General features: G+C 46.0%; 1 protein-coding gene across 3 annotated transcripts in view; it reads left to right on the forward strand.

Moving 5' to 3' along the window:
* The window catches only part of MPP2 (membrane palmitoylated protein 2), an 82,333-nt gene that overhangs the window by 18,351 nt on the left and 36,213 nt on the right, over positions 1-27,769 (forward strand). For 2 of the 3 annotated variants that reach the window (XM_030221562.1, XM_030221563.1), the window contains exon 1: positions 23,896-24,022. The exons of the other annotated variant lie outside the window; for it this stretch is intronic. In XM_030221562.1, coding sequence (XP_030077422.1) covers positions 23,941-24,022 — 82 coding nt within the window. In that variant the 5' untranslated portion in view covers positions 23,896-23,940. Of the gene's footprint in view, positions 1-23,895; positions 24,023-27,769 lie in introns of those variants that run through there. 3 annotated transcript variants of the gene reach the window in all.

Raw genomic sequence — 27,769 nt, forward strand, 5'->3', positions numbered from 1 at the left:
GTGGGGAATCTGATGAAGATCTATTTTTTTTAGCTGTCCGTGCTGTATTCACTCTTTGCATATATCAGTGTGCATGGAATTTGCTTGGATTCAAGAGTGGCAGTTTTCAGAAACGTAAAATATGAATATTTCCTTGAGCATGAGATAAAAAGAACACAAAAGTTATCTTAAGGATTTCTTAAATGTTTTTTTTTTTTGGCCTGCTAGATAGAATGATCTAGAATAGGTTTTGTTTTGCTAGCACTCCTGCGTTTTAAACAGGGCACTCCGAGCTGGCTGGGATAAAGGGGGATTATCTTTGAAAAGAAAAAGAAACTGTGGATTAAGGGCTTCTTTTACAAAGCCACGCTAGCGATTCCTGTGCGGCAAGTGAGAGGAAGCCCATAGGAATGGGTTTTCTCTCATTTGCCGCACCAAGAATTGATAGTGCGGCTTTGTAAAAGAAACCCTAAATGCACAAAATATACCAATCCACTAGAAATGGACCAAACCAGTGTAAAGTAGTGCTGAAAAAAATAAATTCAGACAAAAATATTGCAAGACCAAGCAGTTATTGTGAAACTGTAAACAGTAATCCCCCCCCCCCCCCTTTATTAAGTTGTGTCGGCATTGCTGCATGGTAGCCGCTACTGCGCTTTAGGAAACAGGGAGGTAAATAGTTAAACATTCTCTTTTATATATCAAAAAATGGAAGGAAAAGCCTCAGAACCCAGTCGGGGACACAAACATCCTCACTGACCGTCAAGGGCTACCTCATAGGCATACACACCTCCCAGACACCAGTCTTTAAATGCAATGTTTTAAATGTTATGAGTCAAAAAAATAATAGAACTTATCTAAAGTTAAAAATTTTACTCTTGTTGCATGATTGTTCTGGCTCGTTTGCTTCTTTTCTATTTACAGTGGAATTCTTTTCTGTTTTCTGATTTTGGCCCTGTTTCCTATGGGTGTCTCTAGTGATAGCGCGTGCTAAAAATGTTAGTGCGCCTACAGCGCAGCTTAGTAAACAGGGCCCTTCTGTTATTGTGGAGGAGTGGCCAAGTGGTTAGAGCACCGGTCTTGCACTCCAGAGGTGGCTGGTTCAAATCCTGCTGCTGCTCCTTGTGGTCTTGGGCAAGTCACTTAACCCTCCATAGCCTCAAGTACAAACTTAGATTGTGAGCCCTCCTGGGACAGAGAAATATCCAGAGTACCTGAATGTAACTCACCTTGAGCTACTACTGAAAAAAGTGTGAGCAAAATCTAAATAAATAAGATTCTGGAATCTTAAAGAGTGACAAGATTCCATGCAGAATCTCAAAGAGTAGCGACATTCCATGTAGAACCCCAAAGAATAGCAAGATTCTGTAGTGGAGGAGTGGCCTAGTGGTTAGAGCACCAGTCTTGCAATCCAGAGGTGGCTGGTTCAAATCCAGCTGCTGCTCCTTGTGATCTTGGGCAAGTCACTTAACCCTCCATTGCCTCAGGTACAAACTTAGATTGTGAGCCCTCCTGGGACAGAGAAATATCCAGAGTAACTCACCTTGAGCTACTACTGAAAAAGGTGTGAGCAAAATCTAAATAAATATTTAGTTTATTGTGAACTGCTCTGACCTGCGTGTTCAGAAAGGGCGTTATAGCAAATTTTAATAAACATAAACCTTTTGACAATGCTCTCAATTCAGAATGTTCTTAATTTCATTAATTAATTAATTTTCATAAACGATATACTGCTGTGGTATAACAAAAGTCATAAAGCAGTTTACAAAATATAAAATCTACATTAAAAAATGAGAAACATTAAACATAAAGGGCCCTGCTTACTAAGCTGTGCTGTAGGTGTTCTAGCACATGCTAACACTATAGACACCCGTAGGAATATTTGGGTGTCTCTAGCGTTTAGCATGCGTTTTTTTTAGCATGTGCTTAATATACTAGCACAGCTTAGTAAACAGGGCCCATAATGTACAATAAAAACAGAGTTTAAATTTAAAAAAAAGTTATATCACGAGGAAGAGGGAAAGGTCAAGGAGAACAGATGGGTCTTCAGGGCTCATTTAAAGGTCAGGAGAGAGGGTTGATTTTGGATATTGGATGGGAGGTTATTGCATAGTTTGGGACCAAGACAGCTGAAAGCAGCGACGTGGGTAGTTGTGAGGTGGATCTGTGTGTAGGGGAGGGGAAGATGAGAAGATTGAGGTCTGCTGAGCGAAGGAAGCATAAAGGTGTGTACGGAATAAGAAGACTGAGATAGGAAGGGACGGAGAAGGGCTTTGATTTGAACATGAGAGTTAGAATTCTGAACTGTATACGTGCTGATAAAGGAAGCCAATGTTCAGAGGAAAGAAGAGGTGTAATGGGGTCAAATCTACGTGCATTGTAAAGAAGTGTAATGGCAGTTGATTGGACTAACTGTAGATGCTTGAGAGACTGTAGAGGAAGACCGGGATGAAGAGAATTGCAGTAGTCTAAATGAGAAATTACTAGGGCCAAGATCAAAGGATGGAGAGAGGTGGCTGGAATGAAGGGACGGATGGCACAAACATGACGAAGAGCAAAAAGGAAGACTGGAGAGCTGCATCGATTTTAGATACGTTCTGTTATTTTTTGACTCACAAAATTTAAAAAATTGCATTTAAAGACTGGTGTCTGGGAGAGTTTTATCCCTATGAGGTAGCCCTTGATGGTCTGTGAGGACATTTGTGTCCCAGACTGGGTTCTAAGGCTTTCCTTCCATTTTTTGACTTATAAAAGAGAATGTTTAAATATTTACAATTTCACCATAACTGGTTGGTCTTGCAGTATTTTTGTCTGAATTTTTTCAGCACTACTTTACACTGGTTGGTCCATTTCTAGTGGATTGGTATATTTTGTGCATTTATAAAGGGTGATAATCTCAGGAATCCACAGTCCAGGTCTTCCTCTCCCCACCCCTGGCACTCCACAGTAATTTTCTCAGGTGGTTGTGAAGTAGTGAATCTGGATAACTATAACCCCCGGATTCTATATATGGTGCTCAAAATTATGCATGCAAATTTGTGTGCAACTTAATTGAGTAACAAGCCAATTTGCGCCAATTGGGTGCTAACACTTGTGTTAATTGACAACAATTTGGATCTATGTGCACATCTTGCTAAATGCTATTCTATAAATGTATATAATTATTATAATGTCCCAGACACTTCCAAATATCTTAACTTCATAGACAAATATATTTTCCACAGTCAAAGTACATCAATGAATTTTTGTAAACACATTAGTTTTCCAACAGGGGATCATCAGAGTCTTTCACCCGAATCAAACCTCTGCCGACATGGCCAGGTTTCGAAATCCTTCTTCAGGGAAGAGGTTTGCTGGGGAAAAAAACCATAATATCAGCTGGCTTTCAATATCTCCATAAGAAAATCAAAATCTTTGTACTAATTTAGCAGATTGTGGTATTACCATCTCACTAATTGCTCCTGCATATGGAAAAATGGCTGTGGCGTCTGACGCAGGCGAAGCTTCTTAAATAGCTCACAGCTGATTCCAACCTGCAATTCTGATAGGGCCACGAATCCCCTGTGGCAACCAATCAGCTCAGAGACCACCAGTCCTGTGGCAACCAATCAGATCAGCGATCACCATACTATAAATGTACACACATAAATCTTTTAGGGGTCCGTTTACTAAGCTGCGGTAAAAGGGGGCCTGCGCTATCGTCAGTGTGTGTTTTTGACATGCGCTGAGGCCCCCTTTTACTGCATTGAGATGGTGGTAAGGGCTCCTGCGGTTACCGGGCAGCGTGTGGCACTGCCTGATTACCGCTGCTTAAGTTCTGGTGCTACAAAAATAGGACATATTTTTGTAGCACAGAAATGGCGTACGCTAGGTGTGGGAACTACCGTTGGGCTACCGATTAGCGTTCGGTAAGTCCGTGGCGGGCTTACCACTGCTTAGTAATAAGGCCCCTCAGTGTGCAACTGAAAAGGGGGATAGCTGTGGGAGGGGCATGGGCGTTCACTAGAGCTGCACAGAGTGGAGGAGTGGCCTAGTGGTTAGCGTACCGGTCTTGCAATCCAGAGGTGGCCAGTTCAAATCCCACTGCTGCTCCTTGTGATCTTGGGCAAGTCACTTAACCCTCCATTGCCTCAGGTACAGACTTAGATTGTGAGCCCTCCTGGGACAGAGAAATATCCAGAGTAACTCACCTTGAGCTACTACTGAAAAAGGTGTGAGCAAAATCTAAATAAATAAATAAAAATTTGAGAGTCTACATGGAATGTTGCTATTCCACTAGCAACATTCCATGTAGAAGCCTGCCCTTGCAGATCAGCAACGCGGCCGCGCAGGCTTCTGTTTCTGTGAGTCTGACGTCCTGCACATACGTGCAGGACGTCAGACTCACAGAAACAGAAGCCTGCGCGGCCGCGTTGCTGATCTGCAAGGGCAGGCTTCTGTTGCTAGTGGAGGAGTAGCCTAGTGGTTAGTGCAGTGGAACATGGAATGTTGCTACTATTGCAGATTCTACATGGAATGTTCCTATTATTGATGATTCTACATGGAATGTTGCTGAGTGGAGGAGTGGCCTAGTGGTTAGAGCACCAGTCTTACAATCCAGAGGTGGCCGGTTCAAATCCCGCTGCTGCTCCTTGTGATCTTGGGCAAGTCACTTAACCCTCCATTGCCTCAGGTACAAACTTAGATTGTGAGCCCTCCTGGGACAGAGAAATATCCAGAGTACCTGAATGTAACTCACCTTGAGCTACTACTGAAAAAAGGTGTGAGCAAAATCTAAATAAATAAAATATTGTAGAATTTGGGGGATCTATACCTAATTTACATGTGAGGGTTTACACCAGGCTTTTCAGTTGGTGTAAATCCTCGCACCAAAAGTTGGGCATGGATCTCGCCAGTATGTGCTATTCTGTAAATGGCATCTACTCAGAGCATCGTTTGTGTAATAGTGCTCGGTGCGCATTCTTTTTGGCACCCGAATTTGGACGCTGTTTAGTGTTTTCGGGTTTAGAATTGCTGCTCTGCTGTGATGTGGATGCATTAAAAATGGGTGCTGATGCCAGCACTGAGCTCTTGTGGCTTTTGAATGTATGTGATGGATACAGGGCACTGGACATATCCCCTTTCTCCTCCTCTATCACAGCCTGCTTAGCTGTGATTTCTCTCACCAGTGACCACCTGGCACTTTTTCCCATATTTAATGACTTCTCAGTTTCTTATTCCAGGAAAGGCATCTGTGCAGCTGCTGATATGGTCCTAGGGCAGGGGAAAAGATGGGTTGGATACTAAGGAAATTGATCCCCCCCCCCCCCCCACCACCACCTTCCTGGTTAGGGTATTAGAAACAGAATGGTTTAGAACATAGGAACCAGTATGTTCATTTATGCCCAGAGCAGGGGCATAGCCAGACTTCGGCGGGAGGGGGGTCCAGAGCCCGAGGTGAGGGGGCACATTTTAACCCCCCCCCCCCCGGCGATGCCGACCCCCCCCCATTGCCAACCCGCCGCCACCACCGCTACCAACTTTGACCCCCCCCTTGCCAACGACCCTCTCGACCCCCCTCCCGCTGCCAACCCTCCCCGCCGTCGCCTACCTTTGCTGGCGGGGGACCCCAACTCCCGCCAGCAGAGATCCTCTTCTTCCTTCGTTCTGTTTCTGAGTCTGACGTCCACGTGCAGGACGTCAGACTCAGAAACAGAACGAAGGAAGAAGAGGACCTCGCCAGCAAAGGTAGGCGATGGTGGGTTGACGGCGGGTTGGTGGCGGGAGGGGGGGTCGAGAGGGTCATCGGCATGGGGGTCCAGGGCCAAATCTATGGGGGCCCAGGCCCCCGTGGCGCCACATAGCTACGCCCCTGGTCCAGAGTGGGGTAATTTGCATTGTGATTGGCACCCTCAATCATTTTGAAACGTTGGTGCCTATAGTGTAGGGCAAACCCTAGGAGTGGATGCAGCTAGGTACCCTGAAGCTCTGTCTCTGTGATATGTGGCTCAGCTTCCTCAGGGGGAGGAAGTGGTTAGAGAAATGAGCTGAGAACTGGTAAGGCCAGGGTTCAAATCCTGCTTCTGCCACTGACACTCTGTGACCTGTGGCAAGACACTTTATCTCCCATTGCATCAGGTACCCATTTAGACGGTACGCTGTCTGGGGCAAGGACATCATGTATGTGAATATTCATCACCACTGCTTAGTACTGCTATAAAGATATGTATTGTAAGCATCACCAAGGGAATTGCTGCTGATTCTGGGACCCTAAGCAATTGCCTTTGTGTGCTCCCCTTTCCTTCCCATATCACCTCTGATCCCTTTAGCTGTGAAGGGGCAAGGAGGTGAGATGGTTAGCACTAACTGGCTGCCCCCTCTTTCTTCTTTGGCTGTCTGTTTCTTCTTCACCTCCTCCCCCTCTGGTTTCTGTTCCATTCCATGTCTGTGTGTGTTGGGGTGGGGGGAGGTGAGCTGAAATGGAGAGTAGGACATTATGTGAGCCCCTGGTTTCTCCTTCCTTCTGTTTCTTATTGTCCTTGAGACAGGACCTTCTCTTTCTGTTTCCTTGAATTTCTTACAGCACAGTGATCCTGGCTTGCCACATCTGGTCTCTCAAAGCCTTTCAGTTGACGGTATAATCACTATTCCTAGTGACTCTTCCCCCTTGCCTGCTGAGACATTGCACAGAATAGGGTTGGCTGCATGAATTCTCATTCCCTTCCTCTTAAGTTTCACCTACCGTACGCAGCATTTCTCTCCACCCAGTCTTTGCTGCTGGCTGAAATTCTTCAGCTAACTGGGAAGCCAACTGCTGCCGTCTCCTACAGGCATGGGTGGCTTCTGTGGGACTGGCTGCGTTTGTCACACACACAGGGACACTGTTGTTCGGTTGAAGCCTCACAATTAAATTAGGCTGGGATGTGACAGAGGCCTACACAAGCGCAGTCTCCTCTACACAGTCTGTTCATACTGCAGAAAAGAAACGCTGAGAGAAGGATACAAGCTCCTCTTTTTCAGGCTATAGGGGTCTCTTGTGTTCAATGAATGATACTCCCTCTGTCCCCCAGTGGCATTCCCAGCCACTGCCAGCAGGGTTGCCAGATGGGCGGTTTTCCCGCCCAATTGGGCGGTTTTCCGCAACCCGCCGCGGGAAACTTTTGCCCACGGCGGGTTGCGTTTTTTTGGGCTTGTTTTTTTTTTTCGTACGGGTTTTGGGCGGTTTTTCGGTCGGCGGGGGGTGGGGCTAACTGCGACAGAGGCGAGGTTTGGTGACGTATTGGGCGGGGCGATGACGGCGGGGGTGGGGGTGATGACGGAAGGGGTGGGGCTGATGACGGCAGGGGCGGGGGTGATGACGGAAGGGGCGGGGTTGATGACGGCGGGGGTGGGGGTGATGACGGAAGGGGCGGGGGTGATGACGTCGGGGGTGGGGTGTGTGCGGTTTTTGGGCGGGTTTTGGGCTGTTTTGGGTGGGAATTTTTTTTTTTATATGGCAACACTGACTGCCAGCCTGGGGGAACAGAAACCAGATCTAGGAGTCAATCCTGGGTTCTCCTCCACTGCTGATAAACCACTGGACTGTCCCACAGTTGTGTTTCTTGATCTTGTGTACCTCATATGTCCTTCAGCTGGGAAATTCTCTGGAAAGTTCTGGACATGTGCATAACTTTCACCATCTGCCTGTCCCCTGCTCAGCTGCTTCTAAGCTCTTTACCATTTTTATTCAACCTGTTCACTATCTGTGGAGATTATACTGGAAAAGCTCTTTACCATGTTTATTAAATCTGTTCACTGTAGAGATTATACTGGAAAAGCTTTAATCTCCAGGCTGTCCTGTAAGCCACTTAATAGCTCACCAGAGCGGCTGCCTACAAAGCAGTGGCTGAGATCCAAACAAGAGACTCAGGTCCATGGGCAAGGGGCAGCAGGTGAAAAGAGCCAAGGGGCAGGGCAAGGAGCAACATGTAAAATGAGCCAAGGGGAAAGGGAAGGGCAGGAGGTGCAGCTGGGAGAAGGGGCTGGGCAAAAAGCAGCAGATGAGAAAAGCAGAGGGGAAGGGGCAGTGCAAGGAGCAGCAGGTGAAGAGTGAATGGGAAGGGGTAGGGGAAAGAGCAGCAGGTGAAATGAGCCAAGGGGAAAGGGCAGAGAGCAGTTGGGAGAAGAGCAAGTAGAAGTAGGTGAGAAGAGTGGAGGAGAGGGGGCAAGGCAAGGAGCAGCAGGTGAGGGGATGGGGCAGGGCAAGGAGCAGCTTGGAGAAGAGACAGGGCAAGGAGCAGCAGGCGAGAAGAGTGGAGGGGAAGGGGCAGGGCAAGGAGCAGCTGGGAGAAGAGACGGGGCAAGGAACAGTAGGTGAGAAGAGTGGAGGGAAGGGGCAGGGTAAGGAGAAGCTTGGAGAAGAGTAGAGTGAAAGGAGAAGAGGCAGGGCAGGGAGCAGCAGGCGAGAAGAGTGGAGGGGAAGGGGCAGGGCAAGGAGCAGCTGGGAGAAGAGATGGGGCAAGGAACAGTAGGTGAGAAGAGTGGAGGGGAAGGGGCAGGGGCAGGGCAAGGAGCAGCTGGGAGAAGAGATGGGGCAAGGAACAGTAGGTGAGAAGAGTGGAGGGGAAGGGGCAGGGAGCAGCTGGGAGAAGAGATGGGGCAAGGAGCAGCAGGCGAGAAGAGTAGAGGGGAAGGGGCAGGGCAAGGAGCAGCTGGGAGAAGAGACGGGGCAAGGAGCAGCAGGCGAGAAGAGTAGAGGGGAAGGGGCAGGGCAAGGAGAAGCTAGGAGAAGAGTAGAGTGAAAGGAGAAGAGGCAGTGCAGGGAGCAGCAGGCAAGAGGACCAGGGGAGGAAAAAAGCAAGGAACTGGGGAAGAAGGTTGGGGCACCAGATAAGATGACTGCAAAGCAAGAGTACTGGAAGGTGCGAGTTGCAGACAGAATAAGATGAGAATAGGGAGTATAATCCTACATCCTGAAAAATTGACAGGTGAGGGTGTTGGAAGCTGCTTTAGTAAGAATGAGCAAAAACATGGAGCAGAATGAGGAGAGCAGCCAGGAGCAAGTGGACAACGAACTGGTGTACAAAGTGTAGAGGGGGAACAGTAAATGATTGATTTATTTAACAAATTTATAGACCACCTATAAACTTGGTGGTTTCCAATTTATTAACATACACATAAAAGTGTCATCACAAAACCCACAAGAATCAGACTTAACATACAAAACTATAAAATTTACTCATTTCTTCGTCACATCACATGTCTACAGCTGCTTCAAAAATATGCTGTCTCAAAAAAAGCAAGTCTTTAAAGATTTCTTAAACTGTGTCAAAGTGCCACAAGGTGAAGTTGGTCAGGAAGAGCATTCCATAATGAAATTGCTGCAGACACAAAGGTCGTAGCCCGTGTATCTGCATAGTGTAATTGATTCACCTCATCCATTGAGAGTCACATAGCTGTTTCTGATCTCATTGCCCTTCATGGCTGATGAACAAGCAAAGATTCTGTCAAGTAACATGGGGCAGCAAGATACAAAGTCTGACAACAAGTGTTCACATCTTAAATTGGATCCTTTGAAAGATAGGTAACCAGTGTGGTTGTTTTAATACTGGAGATATATGAGAAATTTTGAAACTCCGGCAAGAACACGAGCCGTTGCATTCTGAACTATCTGCAATGCCCTCACATCCGAAGATGACATTCCGGCGTATAAAGCATTGCGGTAATCCAGCTGCACCAATATCATGCTCTGCAATAAGCATCTGAAGTCATAACTAGGAAGCATCGGTTTCAATTTGACAGTCATATACAAATGTTTGAATACTGTTTGAACCACATTAATCACTTGTGCTGTCATATTCAGTCTGTTGGGGGTTGTTCTAGATAATAGACTGAATATGAGATAACAACCCCCAACAATCTTAGTGGAGGAGTGGCCTAGTGGTTAGAGTGGTGGACTTTGGTCCTGGGGAACTGGGTTTGATGCCCACTTCAGGCACAGGCAGCTCCTTGTGACTCTGGGCCAGTCACTTAACCCTCCATTGCCCCATGTAAGCCGCATTGCACCCACTATGAATGGGAAAGCATGGGGTACAAATGTAATAAAATAAAAAAATATTCCCCAACCACACTTTCTCTGGCCATTGTAGTGTTTCCTTTCTACATATAAGCCACAAAAAAAGGAGGTAAAAACCCTCACGATGCCGTGAGATATGAAACAAATGAGGATACCAAAAAAATGCTTTATTATATAGAAAAAACGACCCGACACGGCCGTGTTTCGGCCCAAAGACCTGCCTCAGGGGTCTTCAACAACCTCAAAACATGTAGTATAAAACATACACTGTTGTAAATGTGCTGCGCCATTTACAACAGTGAATATTTTATACTACATGTTTTGAGGTTGTTCAAGACCCCTGAGGCAGGCCTTTGGGCCGAAACACGGCCGTGTCGGGTCATTTTTTTTTAATATAATAAAGCATTTTTTTGGTATCCTCATTTGTTTTCCTCACTTTTTTGTTTCATTCCTTTCTACATATAATCAAGACATCAGTTTTTGCAACAGTCAACACCAACCCATTCTGTCTCATCCATTGCCGTACACTCATCATATAATCACCTAATTGAGCATCCAAATCGTTACCCCAAGATCGTACAGGAAAAAAAACTGGATATCCGCATACAAATGATAAGATACTCCCAGTGACTTCAATAGTTTACCTAGTGGAGCTAAGAAGGTGTTCAACAAGAGGGCTGATAGTGCAGACCCCTGTGTCACCCCACATTTTACATTAACCAAACCTGACAATTGTATCCCACTACGAATGACCATCGATCTTTCAGTCAAATAAGAAGTAAACCCACTCACCAATCCCTAAATTTTTCAACCTCACAAGTAATAAATCCAAATTCACAGAATCAAAAGCTCACGAAACATCTAACGATACTAAACAGTAACAGGTATTATCATCCATTCCTCTCTTTATTTGATCCACTGTTGACACCAGTAGAGTCTTCACCCTGTGCACACATTGAAATCCATATCGATATGGATCCAGACCATCTATTTGCTCCACAAATAGATGGTCTTGATCCATATCAAATCTAGGACCACTTTTTCAATAACCTTGCCCAAAAACGGAATAATAGAAATAGGCCTATAACTACTCGATTCTGCTGAATCCATATTAGGATTCTTCAACAATGGCTTCACAATAGATTATTTACAAAATTTTGGAAAATGCAATGACTTATTTACTACCCATCGCACAGAAGATGCTATCTCATGTGAAAGAGTTCACAGGATACCTGATGAACAAGGATCCTGCAGTGCTTGTGTTGGCATCACTGATCGGTCGCACAATCATCTCTGTTCCTCTAGTACCCACTAATTCAAACTCAGTCTATTCTGGATCTGTAATGTTTTCATCATTCAAACTACTCAACATATAATTCACTGACACTTCCTTCCTCAAGGTATCCATTTTCTGCACCTAAAAAGCAGCATACAACTCAGCATTAGGTCCCACAACATTACCACATCCTTTGTACCCATGTAACAAAAACCGTACAGTTTGGTACAACTCCTTAGATCTATTTAATGCTCCAGATATTTTCTTCTGATAATCATTATTCCTCACATACTGTGACAAAGCTAGCACTTGGGGCCCCACAGAGAAGCAGCTAATCCCTGAACTACGGTTCCCAGAAGCCCTTGCAAGCAGGAGAGAGGAGAGTAGCCCCAAAAGGGTGGAACGGATTTCCAACCCCAGCAGGGGGAGCAGTGGCTCAGTGCTAGGGGAGCCAGTTACTCCCTTTCCCACTAGAGAAAGGGAGGTGAAGCTCAGTCCCTTAGCTTCATCGCAGGTATATAATTCCCTCCAGCTGTGAGAGGGGGAGAGATTGCCGGGTGGCTCCCAGCCACCAGGAGGGAGAGGAAACTGATTGAGAGAGAAGCTGCCATGGAGTAGGTGGAGGACGGAAAGGGCCTGCCACTGGAGCTTCCCTGGGGGGGAAGAGTAAGCTGCCATAGAGTGTGAGAATGTAAAGGTAGCCCTGACCAGCGCATGAGGGCAGTGTGAGAGGCCACAGGGGTGTGGTGCTGTGAGGTAGGAGGAAAGCTGCCAGCCCTGTTTGGTACAGGGTCCTCCTGGGTGCTGTGAAGAGGACAGGGGCATTACGTAGTGGTTTCCTTTGAAGAGACTGTTTGTGAAATGGTTGAATTATTGGGATGTAAAGAACAGCAGGCTGAACTTTGACTGAGCCCTTCTGAGGGAGAGGGGAAGGCAGTGCAAAGGAAGTGGGCCTGAATTGTTAAGGAACTGAATGTTGGCTAGAGTTTGGAACCCGGCCTGAACCCTGTTTATGAACTGCATTTCAATTTTGAGAGTGGAACTGAATTGAGAATAAAGCACTTTGGTCTTAAGTCCTTATGGCAGTCTGGTTCTTTGCTGGAAACCTGTGAACCTAACAGGGCTGCCGGCCCCAACCCAGAGTGGAGGAAGTGGACCCGTTTACAATACCGCACATATTCATTCCAACATCCAAATCTCATAGCTATCAAAATCATCAACATCCTTTATAGTTTGCCACCTACGCTCAGCTTGCCTCACTTCACCCCGCACCTGAACTATCACTGGCGTCTTCCATGGACACGGACTAAAATTGTCTCTAGCAACAACCTTCCTTTTTGGGGCTAACCATCTCTAAAGCATGTTCCAAGGAATTCACCCAACAATGTACTGCACTATTCACAGAGCCTGTATTATCAAACTGACAGTGGATAAAAATGATAAGGAGAGTCTCCTCCTACCATTCTGACAGGGGTCAAGGGGGGTGAAGAGAATGGAGAGAGGATACGGGTGGAAGACACAAATATAGTTATCTGTCCAGTGCACCAAAATAGCTGGTTTAGCTCTGGATCTGGAGGAGCATCCACAGAGAGGAAACAGCTGGCATGGGGTATGCAGGACAGGTGGGAGGACCTAGAGCGGAGTAGATTCAAAGAGCTGTATTAAAGAGGCATACATTGCTGGGAAGAGGACACTAGGAGGGGTGAAGAGGGTATTTGCTCATTTGGTAGTGGAAGTGAAAAACATAACTGTAGCGTTTAGTCCCCGAGACCTGGTTAGGGCTATTGATCTTTAGCACCCAAACCTTTCTCCCTACTCTCCCCCTCCTGCTGACGATAGAGCCAAACTGATTAAGCCTGAGGTGTGTAGCAAAATCTCCCAGTGGGGTCTGACAGGAGGGATAGCGTCATGATTGAGGGGGGGGGGGGGGTGATGTCTCTTTAAATTTGTATGACTCAAGGACATTAAGCTACAGTGTGTAATCCTTCCCTGCTGCCATGGAAACCAGGGTCTAATAGAATCAGTGCCAGTCCTTAGCAGTCTGTCCTACACAGGTTCTGCACATTGTGTGGCTTCAGGGACTGGGGACCAAGCAAAGTGACGGGCCAGGGAGCTTGTAAATGGTATGAGCGCTGCCCCCTCCCATATTTATGTAATCTGTGTACACCGTACACCTTGCCTCCATCCTTCCTTACACAGGATTGTACTACCTCCCTTCACAAACGACCTTGCTACCCCTTACACACACACAAACACACACAAAATACTATTTTTATTTATTTTAGTTATTGGGATTTGTTAACTGCCTTTATGAAGCAGGGGCCTAGCCAGACCTTGAGGTGGGAGGGGACCAGAGCCCAAAGTGAGGGAGCACATTTTGGTCCCCTTCCCCGCCACTTCTCCCCCCCCCCATCGCCGCCTTCCCGTCCCCCACCCACCGCCGCTGCTGCTGCACATACCTTGGCTGGCGGGGATCCCCAATCCCCGCTAGCTGAAGCACCGCCGCCACACACGCCTCGGCTGGCGGGGGTCCCCAACCCTTGCCAGCTGAAGCGCGTTTTCCAGCGCTGGTCTCTGGTGGCACTGCATTTCCTGCCCTGCTCTCTTCTGCTCATGTCATGTCCGGCATGCTCGTTTTAATGCATGCTCAGTTTCACTAAAACGCGCATGCCGGATTTGAGGGGAAGAGAGAGCAGGGCAGGAAATGCAGTGGCGCCGGAGACCAGCACTGGAAAAAAACGCTTCAGCTGCTGGGGGTTGGGAACCCCCGCCAGCCAATCCAGGGGCACAGATCCAGTTTTTTTTTGGGGGGGGGGGGGGGGGAACCCATAGCTACGCCACTGTTATGAAGAGATTAATTCAAGGCAATGTACAGCAGGCATAGTTTGACATAAACAATTTGCATTGTGTTAACAGCATAACAATGGTAAAATGACCAAATGTAAGGATGGCTAAAGGGGGTAATTCTCAAAAGGTCACCTAAAGTTGGGAAGCAGTACAACTATTTAAAACAAATAGGAGGAAATGTTATTTCACTCAAATAATAGTTAAGCTATGGAACTTGTTGCTGGAGGATGTAGTAACTGCAGTTAGTGTATCTGGATTTAAAAAAAATGTTTGGATAAGTACCTGGAAGAAAAGTCCTTAGTCTGTTATTGATATGGACATGGAGGAAGTCACTGCTTGCCCCGGGATTGGTAGCACAGAATGGTTCTACTAATTGAGTTTCTGCCAGGTACTTGTGACCTGAATTGGCCACTCTTGGAATCAGGATACTGGGCTAGATGGACCATTGGTCTGACCCAGTATGGCTACTCTTATGTTCATATGTTCTAACTAGAGGACGTGGATTGAGATTACCGGGTGGTAATGTCAAGAAGTACTTTTTTACGGATAAGATAGTGAAATGCCCATTGGTGGTGGAGACTAGAGACTTGCACGGGAACAGGGTTTGCGGGAATCCCGCGGAACCCGCGGGATTCCCGCAGGGACGGAAGCAGTTCTGCGGGGATCCCGTGGGGATGGAAGCAGTTCTTGTGGGGTTCCCGTGGAAGTGTATGATGCACTTACGCCAGCCTCTCACCTACCGAGTACCAAGTTCTTTGAGTGCTGTCTCCTCCTCCTCCTTGCTTTAACAGCACAGATGTGGAAAACCTCCATTAAGGAGGTGGTAGAGATACAAATGGTGACGAAATTCAAAAAGGCATGGGATGAACACAGAGGATCTCTATTTAGAAAATGGAAGTTATAAAAAACCTAAACTTAAATGGCTGCATGTGTGTGGATGTGTCGCGTGACACTTACATGATGTTTCTGGCTGTGATGAACTAGGGCCGATACCGGGAGACCTGTATGGTCTGTGTCTCATATATAGCAATCTGGTTTTGGATGGGCTGGAAAGGGTTTAGACAGCAACTTTAGTGGCTGGAACATGAGGACAGTTCTGGACAGACTTTTACGATCTGTGTCCCGCAAATGAGAAGATGAATAGGCTGGAGTGGGCTTTGAGGGCAACTCCAGCAGTTGGAACATAAGGCTAGGGCCAGGTGGACTTCTATGGGCTATGTCCCAGAAACACCACAGAAAGACCATAATCACGTATATAATATCACAGTCATTGTTGATTTAATCATGAATTGATAATGATTGTGACTATTGGGCAGACTGGATGGACCGATCCAGTTTTTATCTGCTGTCATTTACTATCCTATATAATAATTCTCACCTCCAACAGGATGTGCTTGGGACCGTGCCTGCCGGAAGTGGTCTGTTAGGTAGGCAAGCACTGACCTCAGTGACCTCAGTGACAGACAATTTGGCAAAGCAAAACAATCTGAGTGCTGGCCATTAGGACACAGGGTTGATAGGACAGTTTTAAAAGACTGAAGGAACCGAAAGTGTTAAATGGGGGGAGGGGGGAGTTATGAATGACTGAATGACATGAACATTTGGCAAAGCAAAACAATCTGAGTGCTGGCCATTAGGACACAGGGTTGATAGGACAGTTTTAAAAGACTGAAGGAACCGAAAGTGTTAAATGGGGGGAGGGGGGAGTTCTGAACCACTGAATGACATGAACATTTGGGAAAGGAAAACAATCTGAATGCTGGCCATTAGGACACAGGGTAGATAGGAGAGTTTTAAAAGACTGAAGGAAACGAAGTGTTAAACTGGAGAAGGGGTGGGGGGAGTTGTGAATGACTGAAAGACATGCAAATTTGGGACAGGAAAACAATCTCAATGCTGGTCATTAGCACACAAGGTACATAGGACAGTTTTAAAAGACTGAAGGAACCAAAAGTGTTTGGGGGAGGGGGGGGAGTTCTGAATGAGTGAAAGAAATGAAAATTTACAAGAGGAACACAATCTGAATGCTGGGCATTTGTACACAGGGTACATAGGACACTTTTTTTAAAAAATGAAGGACGTGAAAGTATTACATCTTGGGGGAGGGGTGAGGAGGAAAGCGGTGGGGTATCCGGATACTGGGTGTTAGGGCCACGGGGGTACATAGACTTTTGAAAGCCTTAGGAACCCAAAGTGTGGGAAGGAGGAGGGGAGGGAACGGGGTGAGGGGCATTAGGAACAGGGGAGGGGGCCCTGTCACACACTCTCATTCTCACACACACACTGTCACACAGACAGTCTCACTCTGTCACACACCCGCACATTCACTCTGGCTCTCTCTCTCAAACATACACACTCCCAGGAAAACCTTGCTAGCGCCCGTTTCATTCGTTCCAGAAACGGGCCTTTTTTACTAGTTACTATTAATCCTCACTGCTTCCGGGCTGATGCGCAGACCTCAGCTCTGAAATAAGCATGAGCATGAGATGTCACCTGACCTACTGGCGCGTGTATGTGGTGATCTCTTAGCACACAGTGCCAGTGAATCAGAGAAGTCTTATATGTGCGCACCAGAGTGTTCCAACTTCCGTTCCTTCCTTGCCTGCAGTGCTGCAGCTCAAACCCAGAGACTGAGAGAGCTGACAGGAATTTTTTTTTAATGTACCATTAAATTCTTGCGGGGATGGGCGGGGACGGGTTAGATTCCCCACGGGGACGGGCGGGGATGGGTTAGATTCCCTACGGGGACAAATGGGGACGGGTTGGATTCCAGTGGGGACTGGTGGGGACGGGTTGGATTTCTGTCCCCGTGCAACTCTCTAGTGGAGACGAAAATGGTGACGGAATTTAGAAACACGTGGAATAAACACAAAGGAGGTTTATATGGAAAAACAGAATTAAAAAAAAAAAACTTGTTGATGCTTAGACGGTAATTCCAGTAGTGGGGAAGTAAGGCCAGTACTGGGTGGACCTTTTTATGTTCTGTACTAGTAAAACAGGCCCGTTTCTGACACAAATGAAACGGGCGCTAGCAAGGTTTTCCTTGGAGTGTGTATGTTTGAGAGAGAAAGTGTGTGTGTGAGAGAGAAAGTGTGTGTGAGAGATGGAGTGTGTGTGTGAGTGATAGAGAGAATGAGTGTGAGAGAGAGAGACAGACAGACTGTGTGTGTGCTTGTGTCAGAGAGAGAGAGAGAGAGAGTGTATGAGAGAGAGTGTATGTGAGAGACAGAGAGTGAGTGTATGTGTGTGTGGGGCTCCGAGTTCCATGACCCCCTCCTTCCCTCCCTCTCTCTGTTCCACTAGCAACATTCCATGTAGAAGCCTGCCCTTGCAAATCAGCAACGCGGCCGCGCAGGCTTCTGTTTCTGTGAGTCTGATGTCCTGCATGTACGTGTAGGATATCAGACTCACAGAAACAGAAGCCTGCGCGGACGCATTGCTGATCTGCAAGGGCAGGCTTCTACATGGAATGTTGCTAGTGGAGGAGTAGCCTAGTGGTTAATGCAGTGGACCTTGATCCTGGGGAACTGAGTTCAATTCCCACTGCAGCTCCTTGTGACTCTGGGCAAGTCACTTAATCCTTCATTGCCCCTGGTACAAAATAAGTGCCTGAATATATGTAAACTGCTTTGAATGTAGTTGCAAAAACCTCAGAAAGGCAGTGTATCAAGTCCCATTTCCCTTTATCTTCTGTCATATACTATGTTACTATAACAGCAAACGGGCACTCAATTGCTGTAAGTCTATATTTATACACCTAACTTTAAACATGAGCGTTTACACCAGCCAAGAATCTGGTTTTCCTATCACATTACAAGCCATAAAATTATACCTGTTTGTCAGCCTCTGGTCACCCATCCACTTCTCCCTGATTCTCACTCCCTACCCCTACCTTTCCCTTGAGACAGCCATTGGGATGCTTTTCATGTTTCAATAAATATATATACTCACCATATCTTGCAACTATTGTAATCTTATACCTTTATTTTCAAAAATATTTTTTTTTCAAAATTGTCAGTACATTGTCTTACATAATAAAACCCAACTTCATACCCTTCATACCACTTATTCACTCCCAACCACGTCATTCTCCCCATATTATCCATAAAAAATACATATACCGATATAAGTCATATAAACAAGATCTTCAAATTGGACAAATTGCAATGGTAATGGACAAAATAGCAAAACCACTTATCACAATATTCTTTGTATATATAATCCAGTGTCTAAATCGCTGTGCTTATTGTGATAATCCACCAGTCATATAGTCTTCATAACACCGTACAAAACTGTTTCTGCCATGGCTTCATACCTCTGTATGTTATTGTCATCAGTTCCCAGACAGTTTGATAATTTCTTAGTATATATCCCTGATTTAGATAGGGCTAATAAATATATAAAGATAATTATATATAGATAAATGTTGTCATCTTTTGCTCAAAACCAACCTGAAGAAGAGGACTCTGCCTTTGAAAGCGTGACAAAAATGAATTGTTAGGAAAATAAAAGGTGAAACCTTTTTTAATTTGGACTTGTTTTTTTTTACCTTTAAAGTGGACTAACATGGCTACCGCACTACTTTATCTGAGGTGGACACTTGCCTCTCTTTTGCTCATAATTTGGATGCTTCAGTTTTCTAGACTCAATGTTTAAGGATCAGAAAATTGATGTGAGGTCAGATATCAGCCGAGGTCTTGCTGGAGTGCCTAACACCTAGGTGGATTGTGTGGAAAGACCAAGTATCTGTCTAGGACTTTTTTTCCAGAGCAGCTCCTATAACATAGGCAGCTGAGAGACCTCGGTTTACAATTTTTAACATTACACGAGATACAATCATGACAAGACACAAGGTATTTTAATTTATGGCATAATTCGGCCGCAGCTTTATTTAAATACAAACATCTTAACCATGGGTATACCCAAGCCGCTCCAGCCTCTGGCTCAATTCCACCTCAGTCCGCCGTCATAGCAGGACTGCCCAATCGTAACCTGAGCTCCCCGGACGCGAAAGAGGATGTCCGGGCTCCTCCCCGGAGTTTTAAACCCCGCTTTCACTCCTCCCTGTCCCAGCGGGGTGCCCGTTTGCGACAGGAATGAGCCCACCTCGCGTTCGCCTTGGCACCCCGCTGGGGCTAACACGCCAGTCCCCTCGGTGCACGGCGCCATGTTATCTACGGCTCCGTGCACCTAAGGGGGCACTGCACCTCTCTTTTCTCTGGAATATGCTGTCAGTTGAGATTCCCACTTCAGGCACAGGCAGCTCCTTGTGACTCTGGGCAAGTCACTTAACCCTCCATTGCCCCATGTAAGCCGCATTGAACCTGCCATGAGTGGGAAAGCACAGGGTACAAATGTAACAAAAAAATATATGTCTGAGTTTATAACAAATGAAGACCTTGGTGTTTTCACTTTGTCTGTTTTCTGTTCCCTTAGTACCCTTGCTCTGTTTTCTTTCATTTGATGGTTTTGCTTTGTTGTTTGGTATATGTATGATGATTTTATTTATGTTTTATGATGTAATTTTTGTTTTGTTTTATTTTGTGGGCTGCTTTTGAGCAGCCTTTGTGGAGTGCTTATGCAGCTGCCCCATATTTTCGGGGGTGTTGTGATGATTAGTAGCTACAGCTGTTCACTGTAGGTTCAACTTTGAATGATGGTACTGAATGATTTTTGATTATGAATTTGATTGGTTTACTTTTCTGTCAGTTGTAATGGCGTTCCATTGCTTTTTCTGCTTAAGAGATTGGATTGTAAACTGCGTAGATCTTATTTAAAGTATACGTGGTATAGTAAATTTTTAATGAACATAAACACATCTTCTGTTCCCCCTTGCTGCCATGCTTAGCTTACTAGTTAGGGGAGGTTTGTTTACCCTGGACTCCTACACAAATGGTTCACTTTTCTGCTGGGCAGATCGGCAACAGTAGTGAACAGTTCACAATGTGTTCCATCCAGGGCTGGTCCTAGGGTCTCTCGCACCCCCCTGCAGACTATGAGTTGGCGCCCGTGCCCCCCCCCCTCCGGCGCCCACGCGCCCCCCCCCCCCCCCAGCATCTCCTTTCTCTCTTCTCCCACCCTGACCCCATAGGCGGTCGGTGGCCCAACTGTTTGGGGAGGCTAAAGGGGCGGGGTTAGGGGTGGAGCCAGGGGCGGAGCTTATAGCCACAATTAACACAGGAAAAAAATAAGTAAAAATAAAATAGTCACAATACCTTTTATTAAATTTAGATATTAGATATGTATCATATGTCAAATAATAAAGTGGTTGCTCAAAGCATATACTAACCACAATCGCTCAACTGCAAAACACTATGCACACATTTGTGCAAAAACACACTCAGAACCTTACTGTACCATAACACTAGGCAGACCCTAATACACCAATATACCACCCATATAGAAAATGCAGACCGTCAACAATATGAAACAAGGGATCATAATATCACAATTCTCATGTAGAGCCACAAAACACCCTTTTAGGGTGGATAGTGTTCACAATGAGCTCCTTTTATTAACAACTATATATAGATCCTTCAAGAGGTAGTGTGTCATGATTTAGGCTCTAAAACCCTTTCCGATGTTTTGGTGCCACCTCAGTAATGCCAATACACAATCTCTCCACTGCAAAACACTATACACAAACTTGTGCAAAAACACACTCATAACCTTAGCAAACCATAACAGCACTAATTCCAAGGACAGGATGAGCTACAACCTTATGCGTGGAAAAGCAGCACTGTAATTACACCGGGCTCTAAAACACCAGTACACAACCTATTGAAACAACAAAAAAAAAGGGCTGTAAATACTACACACTAGTAGAATACTGCACCTTGATTACACATGAAAAACACATGACACAACAGATATGAAGGCAAAACTGGAAAGTTACCTCAAGAAGTCAGACTCAGCATGCAGCAATACTAGAAAAATTGAAACTTACATGCAAAATATCACAGATGCACATTTCCAAAAGCTGACATATTCCAGTTAATAAATTCTGAATAAAATACTTTTTTCTACCTTTGTTGTCTGATCATTTAGTTTTTCTATTCTTTGGTCCCAGTGTCTTCTTTCCATTTGATATTTTTTCTCTCAACATGTCCACCATCCTCCTGTGTCCTTATGCGTCCTGTCTACTTTCTGTAGCCCTGTCCCTATCCTTTCTCCAGTTTCAGCATCTGCCCTCGAAGTGTTCCAATCCAGCCCTTAAATTCAGCAATTTCCCCTCCATCCAAATCCAGCATGTCTCCCCTCCATCCATGTGCATAAACTTCCTCTGTCTTTCCTCCCCTCCATCCATGTCCAGCATTTCTCCTCTCTCCCTTCCACTCCATCCGTGTGCATCTCCTTCCTTTTGTCTTTCCTTCCCTCCATCCTTGTCCAACATTTCTCCTCTCTTCCCTCCCCTCCATCCATCCATGTCTTTCTCTTCTACCCTTCCATCCAAAGTAATCCCTCTTTCTCTCTCCATCCTTCTACCCATTACCCTCTCCCAATCCTTCCGTCTATTGTCTCCCTCTCCTTCCATCCATTGTCTCCCTCTATCTCCCCTTCCTTCTAAACAGTTCTCTCTCTCGACCCTTTTCCATTCAGCATGTCCTCTCTATCCCCATCCTTCCAGTGTCTTTCCTCTTTCCCTCCCTACCCTTACGTCCAGTGTCTTCCCTCTTTCTGCCCCCTCCTTCCAGCATTTTCCCTCTTTCTCCCTCCTTTCATTCAGCATTTCTCCGTCTGACAGCTAGGGTCTCCCCCAGTTTCTCCCCAGCAGCTTCTCTCTCTCTCTCCTGCCCATGTCCCCTCTTTCGCTCTCCATCTTTCCACTAATCTCTCTCTCTCCTCTTCCATCCAGCATCTTCTCTCTGGCTCTCCCATGCTCTCTTCCATGTCCCCCTCTTTCTCTCCCCATCTCTCTCTGGCTCTCCCCTGCTCTCTTCCATGTCCCCTCTTTCGCTCCCCATCTCTCTCTGCCTGTCCCCTGCTCTCTTCCATGTCCCCTCGTTCTCTCCCCATCTCTCTCTGACTCTCCCCTGCTCTTTTCCACTTTCTCTCTCTCTCCTCCAGCATCCTCATGCATCCCACCTTTCTCTTCCCTCCCCTTCTTGCTCCCATCACACTCACTCCTTTCTCCACCCCCCTTTTCCCATTCCCTGCCATTGCTTTCCTTCCTCCCTCTTCCCCTTAGATGTGGCACCTCACATCCTCACTGGCTGGCATGATGCATCGCTCTCCCCCCCCCCCCCCCCGGACTAGTTCGGTATCGCTCTCCCCCTCCGCTCCTGTCATGTCTTTGAACGTCGAGGATTCCTTCCGGTAGCAGCAGAATCGGCAATGATGTAAGCGCTGCTTTCAGCCTGCCCCAGAAGCCTTCTCTGGACAGCGTCCCTCTTACGTCTCTCTGTACAGAGAGTGCTTCCGGGGCAGGCTGAAAGCAGCGCTTACATCATTGCCGATTCTGCTGCTACCGGAAGGAATCCTCGACGTTCAAAGACGACGTGACAGGACAGGAGCGGAGGGGGAGAGCGATACTGCAGTAGTCGGAGGGGGGGGGGGTGGCAGTAATGATCGCGTGGTCCACGGGAGGGAGGGAGGGAGAGAGATGTTCAAGGCAGCGGGAGCTGCACCCGGGGCGGTCCAGTCCGCCCCGCCCTTGCTCCACTTCTGGCTGGGGAGGCTTAGCCTCCCCAAGCCTCTTATACCGGGCGCCTATGCCTGCCCCTGTCCAGCGAATTCTCTTTCGCCCCATCCCCCGCCGCCCTTGGTGCTTTAAATCTTTAATTTACCTCCGTTCCAGCAGCCGCGTCATTTGAAAGCCTTGCCCCGTCTCTAGCCTTCCCTCCCTTCGTGAGTTCGTTCTGCAGTCCCACCCTCGAGGAAATGACGTCAGAAGGCGGGACTGCGGAACGAACTCACGAAGGGAGGGAAGGCTGGAGACGGGGCAGGGCTTTCAAATGATGCGGCTGCTGGAACGGAGGTAAATTAAAGATTTAAAGCACCAAGGGCGGCGCCCTTGAAGGCAGGCGCCCCCTGCGGCGCTTACCCCGCTTACCGGGTTTGACCGGCCCTGGTTCCATCTGTGTGAAGGAAAATGGTGGCAACTTTTTATTTTTTCCAGCCAGATTGACTCTGCAGGATCCGGGAGTTGGAGGGGGGGGGGGGGGGGGGAATAATCAGAGCTCAAAGTAAAGTGCTGAGAAAAAGATTCTGTAGTGCTCTGGTCCACCTTTTATTGGAGGGAAGGAAGAGAGTTTTTTTGCACAATACCGTGTTTGCTGCTAAAGGAATGGGGATAGGAATATCAGCGGGAACCAAGTTCTCTTGGAAAAGTGAATCTCTGCAGTCTGTCTCCAAACCCTGATTAGCTCCAATACTAACCCCAGGGTGTCTGCAAAACTTGTGCAAGTGAGGCGTCAGGTTCAAGGACAGGTCTTAGCAGTTGATGTGAAGCAGTGTCCAGGAATTCAAATGCAAGAACATCTTCCCCTGCACAATTCAGATCAGCTGTAAGAGCCTGCTTTTACCAAGCTCTCTAATTACATCACACCCTTCCCATCTCCTCATCCCCCCCCCCCCCCACACACACTTTTGAGGTGAGAAGAAGGGGCGTGGAGTTGGTGACAGTTGGATTTTTCTTGCAGTCTCCTCATTCCCTCATCTCTCTAACCACTCCTCTCCTGCCTCCGCTCCGATTCCAAGCACCTCCCCACCGTGCTGTGTGGCAGATCAGAGGCTTGGAGCAGGGAAGTGGTGACAGTGGGGGACTTTTTCTCTATAGACCCCCACACACACACTAGCCGTAGCCATGAGCATTAGCCCCGCCAGTGACAGGTCCCTGGAAGGGATCTCCCTGAACTCTATGGAGGAGCTGGAGCTGCGCAGGGAAGGTAGGGATTCAGGGTTTAATGCACGGCCTGCTGATCAATACTGTGAGGTGGGGTGGGGGGATTAGAAAAATTGTTCCTTCTATCAGGGGATTCATTTCTAAGAGCCAAATTTACCTTCCTGATGACCTTCTCGTCCTTCTGTTTTCTGATTCCTTTTATTTGGTTCCTTTCATCCTTCGCTTTCCCTGTTTCCTGCTCTCTCTGAGGCAGGCGGCAAGGATCAAGAATGTAACAGGAGGATGGGAAGGATGCTTTGGACTGAAGCCTAAATTAGTACTTTAGCAAAAGGGGTTGAAAGAAGGCTCCCGCCCGCCCTCCTGTCCTGGAAAGCAAATGCTGGGAAAAGAGCCAGCTTGCTCTGAGAACAGAGAGAGGGGACAAGGAGAAGCTTCTCTCCCCCCCCCCCCCCTCAATCCCCAGGGATCCCACCTCTGGCATTGTGTGTATGTGTTGGGGGGGGGGAGCTACTTTTTCTCTGCATGCTCTGATTCTCTCAGTCTTGAATGTGGCACTGGGGGGGGGGGGGGGGGGGAGGGAGGTGCCGCCGGAGTCACCGTAATAAGTTCTTTGCTTTAAAATCCAAGATCAGCTTTAGGTTTACTGGTCACTTGCAATTATAATTTGGCTTTAATTGAACATTTCTTTTTAGTATCTCCCAAGCCAGTGATTTGCAACCTTTTTCATCTCGTGGCACGTTTACGAGATGCAAAAATTGTCAAGGCACACCATCAGTTTTTTTAAGAATATATATTTTATAATTTAACAAACAAAACATTAAGATTGTATTTAAAGTTCAGTAATTAAAATTTTAAACATTGTGTTATCTTTATAGTCACAAATAACATGCATTACTACTACTGCTACTTATTTCTGTAGCGCTACTAGACGTACACAGCGCTGTACATTGGACATGAAAAGACAGTCCCTGCTCGACAGAGCTTACAATCTAATTAGGACAAACAGAACAAATAAGAGATAAGGGAATTTCTAAGGTGGGAATGATAAAATAAGTGGCCTAGTGGTTAGGGTGGTGGACTTTGGTCCTGAGGAACTGAGTTTGATTCCCACTTCAGGCACAGGCAGCTCCTTGTGACTCTGGGCAAGTTACTTAACCCTCCATTACCCCATGTAAGCCGCATTGAGCCTGCCATGAGTGGGAAAGCACGGGGTACAAATGTAAAAAAAATAAGGGTTAGGAGTTAAAAGCAGCATCAAAAAGTTGGGCTTTTAGCCTAGATTTGAAGACAGCCAGAGATGGAGCATTCAAAAACAACAATTTTAAAGCGAAGCCCCCCAGCCATCCACCTCTTATCTTTAAAAAAAATAAATCAGTGGGAATTAAATTCAGACCTTCACCAAATCCAAGTTGCAAATTAGAAATAGAAATATGAAAGTGAACTGGTATCCCCAAAAAGTCACAACCGAGAATGGTCAAAACTGCGGAGCAGGACAAGGGCCAAGGCTCCCGTCCAACATTCGAGCAACTTAGAAATACCATTCAGCCATAAGGAACAGAAGCTAGAGCACCAAGTACATTTCAACCGGAGGATATGGTAACAGCAGTTAGTATATCTGGGTTTAAAAAAGGTTTGACGAATTCCTGAAGGAAAAGTCCGTAGTCTGCTATTGAGACAGACATGGGAAGCTTGCCCTGGGATTTGTAATATGGAGTGTTGCCACAATTTGGGTTTCTGCCAGGTACTTGTGACCTGGCTTGGCCACTGTTTGGGAAAACAGGATACTGGGCTAGATGGACCATTGGTCTGACCCAGTATGGCTACCCTTATGTTCTTAATATAATAATGCTCTATCTAAACCAGGGTATCTAATACCTAATCCAATTTGTGTCCATATAATTCAAGGTATTGCCACAATATATATGGTGTTAATTTTATTTTTATTTTGATTAGAGCACCCTCAGATATTCCCACTAAAAAAGGCACACAGTATATTTCTGTTGCCTAGTGGTGTAGCACCTCTTTCATCGGGTTGCTCATTTAATGTGTAATGAAACACCAAGTGAGTGCTAACAGACTGGTATAATATTTCAATAATATACCTTCTTAACCAGCTCTGTGTAAACCAACAGTGTCCTTCAATGGCAATACTGTCAAAAAATCAATAAGCACTTATCTGTATATTCTTTTGTGCTCTCTCTTCCGTGCCTCGTTATGTATCTAGATTAAATATTCAGCCCATAGCCTTCCCATGAACATGCCCGATGCTGCGGGTTTCGAGATTCTTTCTTCAGGGACTAGGGTTAAGGCGACCTCCTGCACCTTCTGTTAAGAACAAAATTACGTTCTTAATATAATAATGTCATTATTTCAGTATAGCATAGGAGTTCCCAATAATGTTGCTTTACATTGAACCACATATTTAATGTGTGTTCACTCTAATTGACTTCACTTTTCAGTACATCAGAATATAGAAATCTTCAAGCAAACAAGGTAGATCATATATAAAGTGAAAGAAAATTCAAAAGAGAAAAGTGGAAGAAAGATTAAGTCATAATACAACATAAGGAGAACATATCTGTGCCAGAATAAACCAACAGAAAGCTCTGAATATCCAACACAAAATCACATTTTCCTCCTGATTCTCTAAAAGTCACCAAAAATTGCACGCACAAATTTAGGTGCGCCCCTCGATTTGCGCATGCAATTTAATAGAATAACTAGCCAATTAGTGCCAATAATTAGCTTTCTTTATGTTGAAATATCTTCATTAATAAGTTTATTTATTTTATTGCATTTGTATCCCACATTTTCCCACCTATTTGCAGGCTCAATGTGGCTTACATGATTATGTTAACATTGTCATATCAGGATATCAGATACAGTAGAATTGTGCATAGTATAAGTAAGGGATGATAGAAGAAGGAAGGGAGTGATTAGGGTAGTTGTAGAGGGTGGGCTTTCATAACTGATTGGGTTGGTGAGGTATATTAGTGAGGCTGCCGGTTATCGGATCTGATTGTAGGCTTTGTTAAAGAAGTATGTCTTCAGAGATTTGCGAAAGATAGTTATTTCGTTGATTGTTTTCAAGTCTGTAGGTAGTGCATTCCATAACTGCGTGCTCATGTAGAAGGTAGTGGCATGCAGCAGCTTGTATTTTAGTCCTTTACAGCTGGGGAAGTGCAGGTTGAGGAATTTGCGGGATGATCTTGTGGCGTTTCTGGTAGTTCAGATAAGTAATAAACAACATAGCAAAAGTCACAACAAAGAACCAAATGTCCATCATATACCTGCCTTTCCCGTCAAAAGTATCATATATATTGTGATATCCCCCTTCTCACTCAGGGTGACCTGGTTCTCAATATGCAAATCATATGCAGATTAGTGTGCTACCCCTTCTCACTCAGGGTGACCTGGTTTCCACTCAGCACATTAAGCAGGTCTCCCCAACTGCATATATCTCAGGCAACTCTTTATTCCAGCCCCTGGGCACACTTCTTCTAGCTTAACAATTTATGCTTTCATAGATCTTCCCATTGAGCCTCCCCACACAGATACCTGGGCTCAGTACTATACCAATACTTTGGGGACTCTCAACCCCAGGCTTTGCAGCCTGCTTCTCTCAGTACTTTAGACACAGTCTCCCTTTTTGAACACACAGTCCTAGACACACAGTCTTTTCATCTTCGGACACACAGTCCCTCTTTGAACACACCGTTCTAGACACACAGTCAAACTCTAATGCTTTAGGGACTTCTTACCCTAGGACTTTCAGCCTGCAGATCTCCAT

This window comes from Microcaecilia unicolor, chromosome 12 (assembly GCF_901765095.1).
Source record: "Microcaecilia unicolor chromosome 12, aMicUni1.1, whole genome shotgun sequence".
NCBI lineage: Eukaryota > Metazoa > Chordata > Amphibia > Gymnophiona > Siphonopidae > Microcaecilia > Microcaecilia unicolor.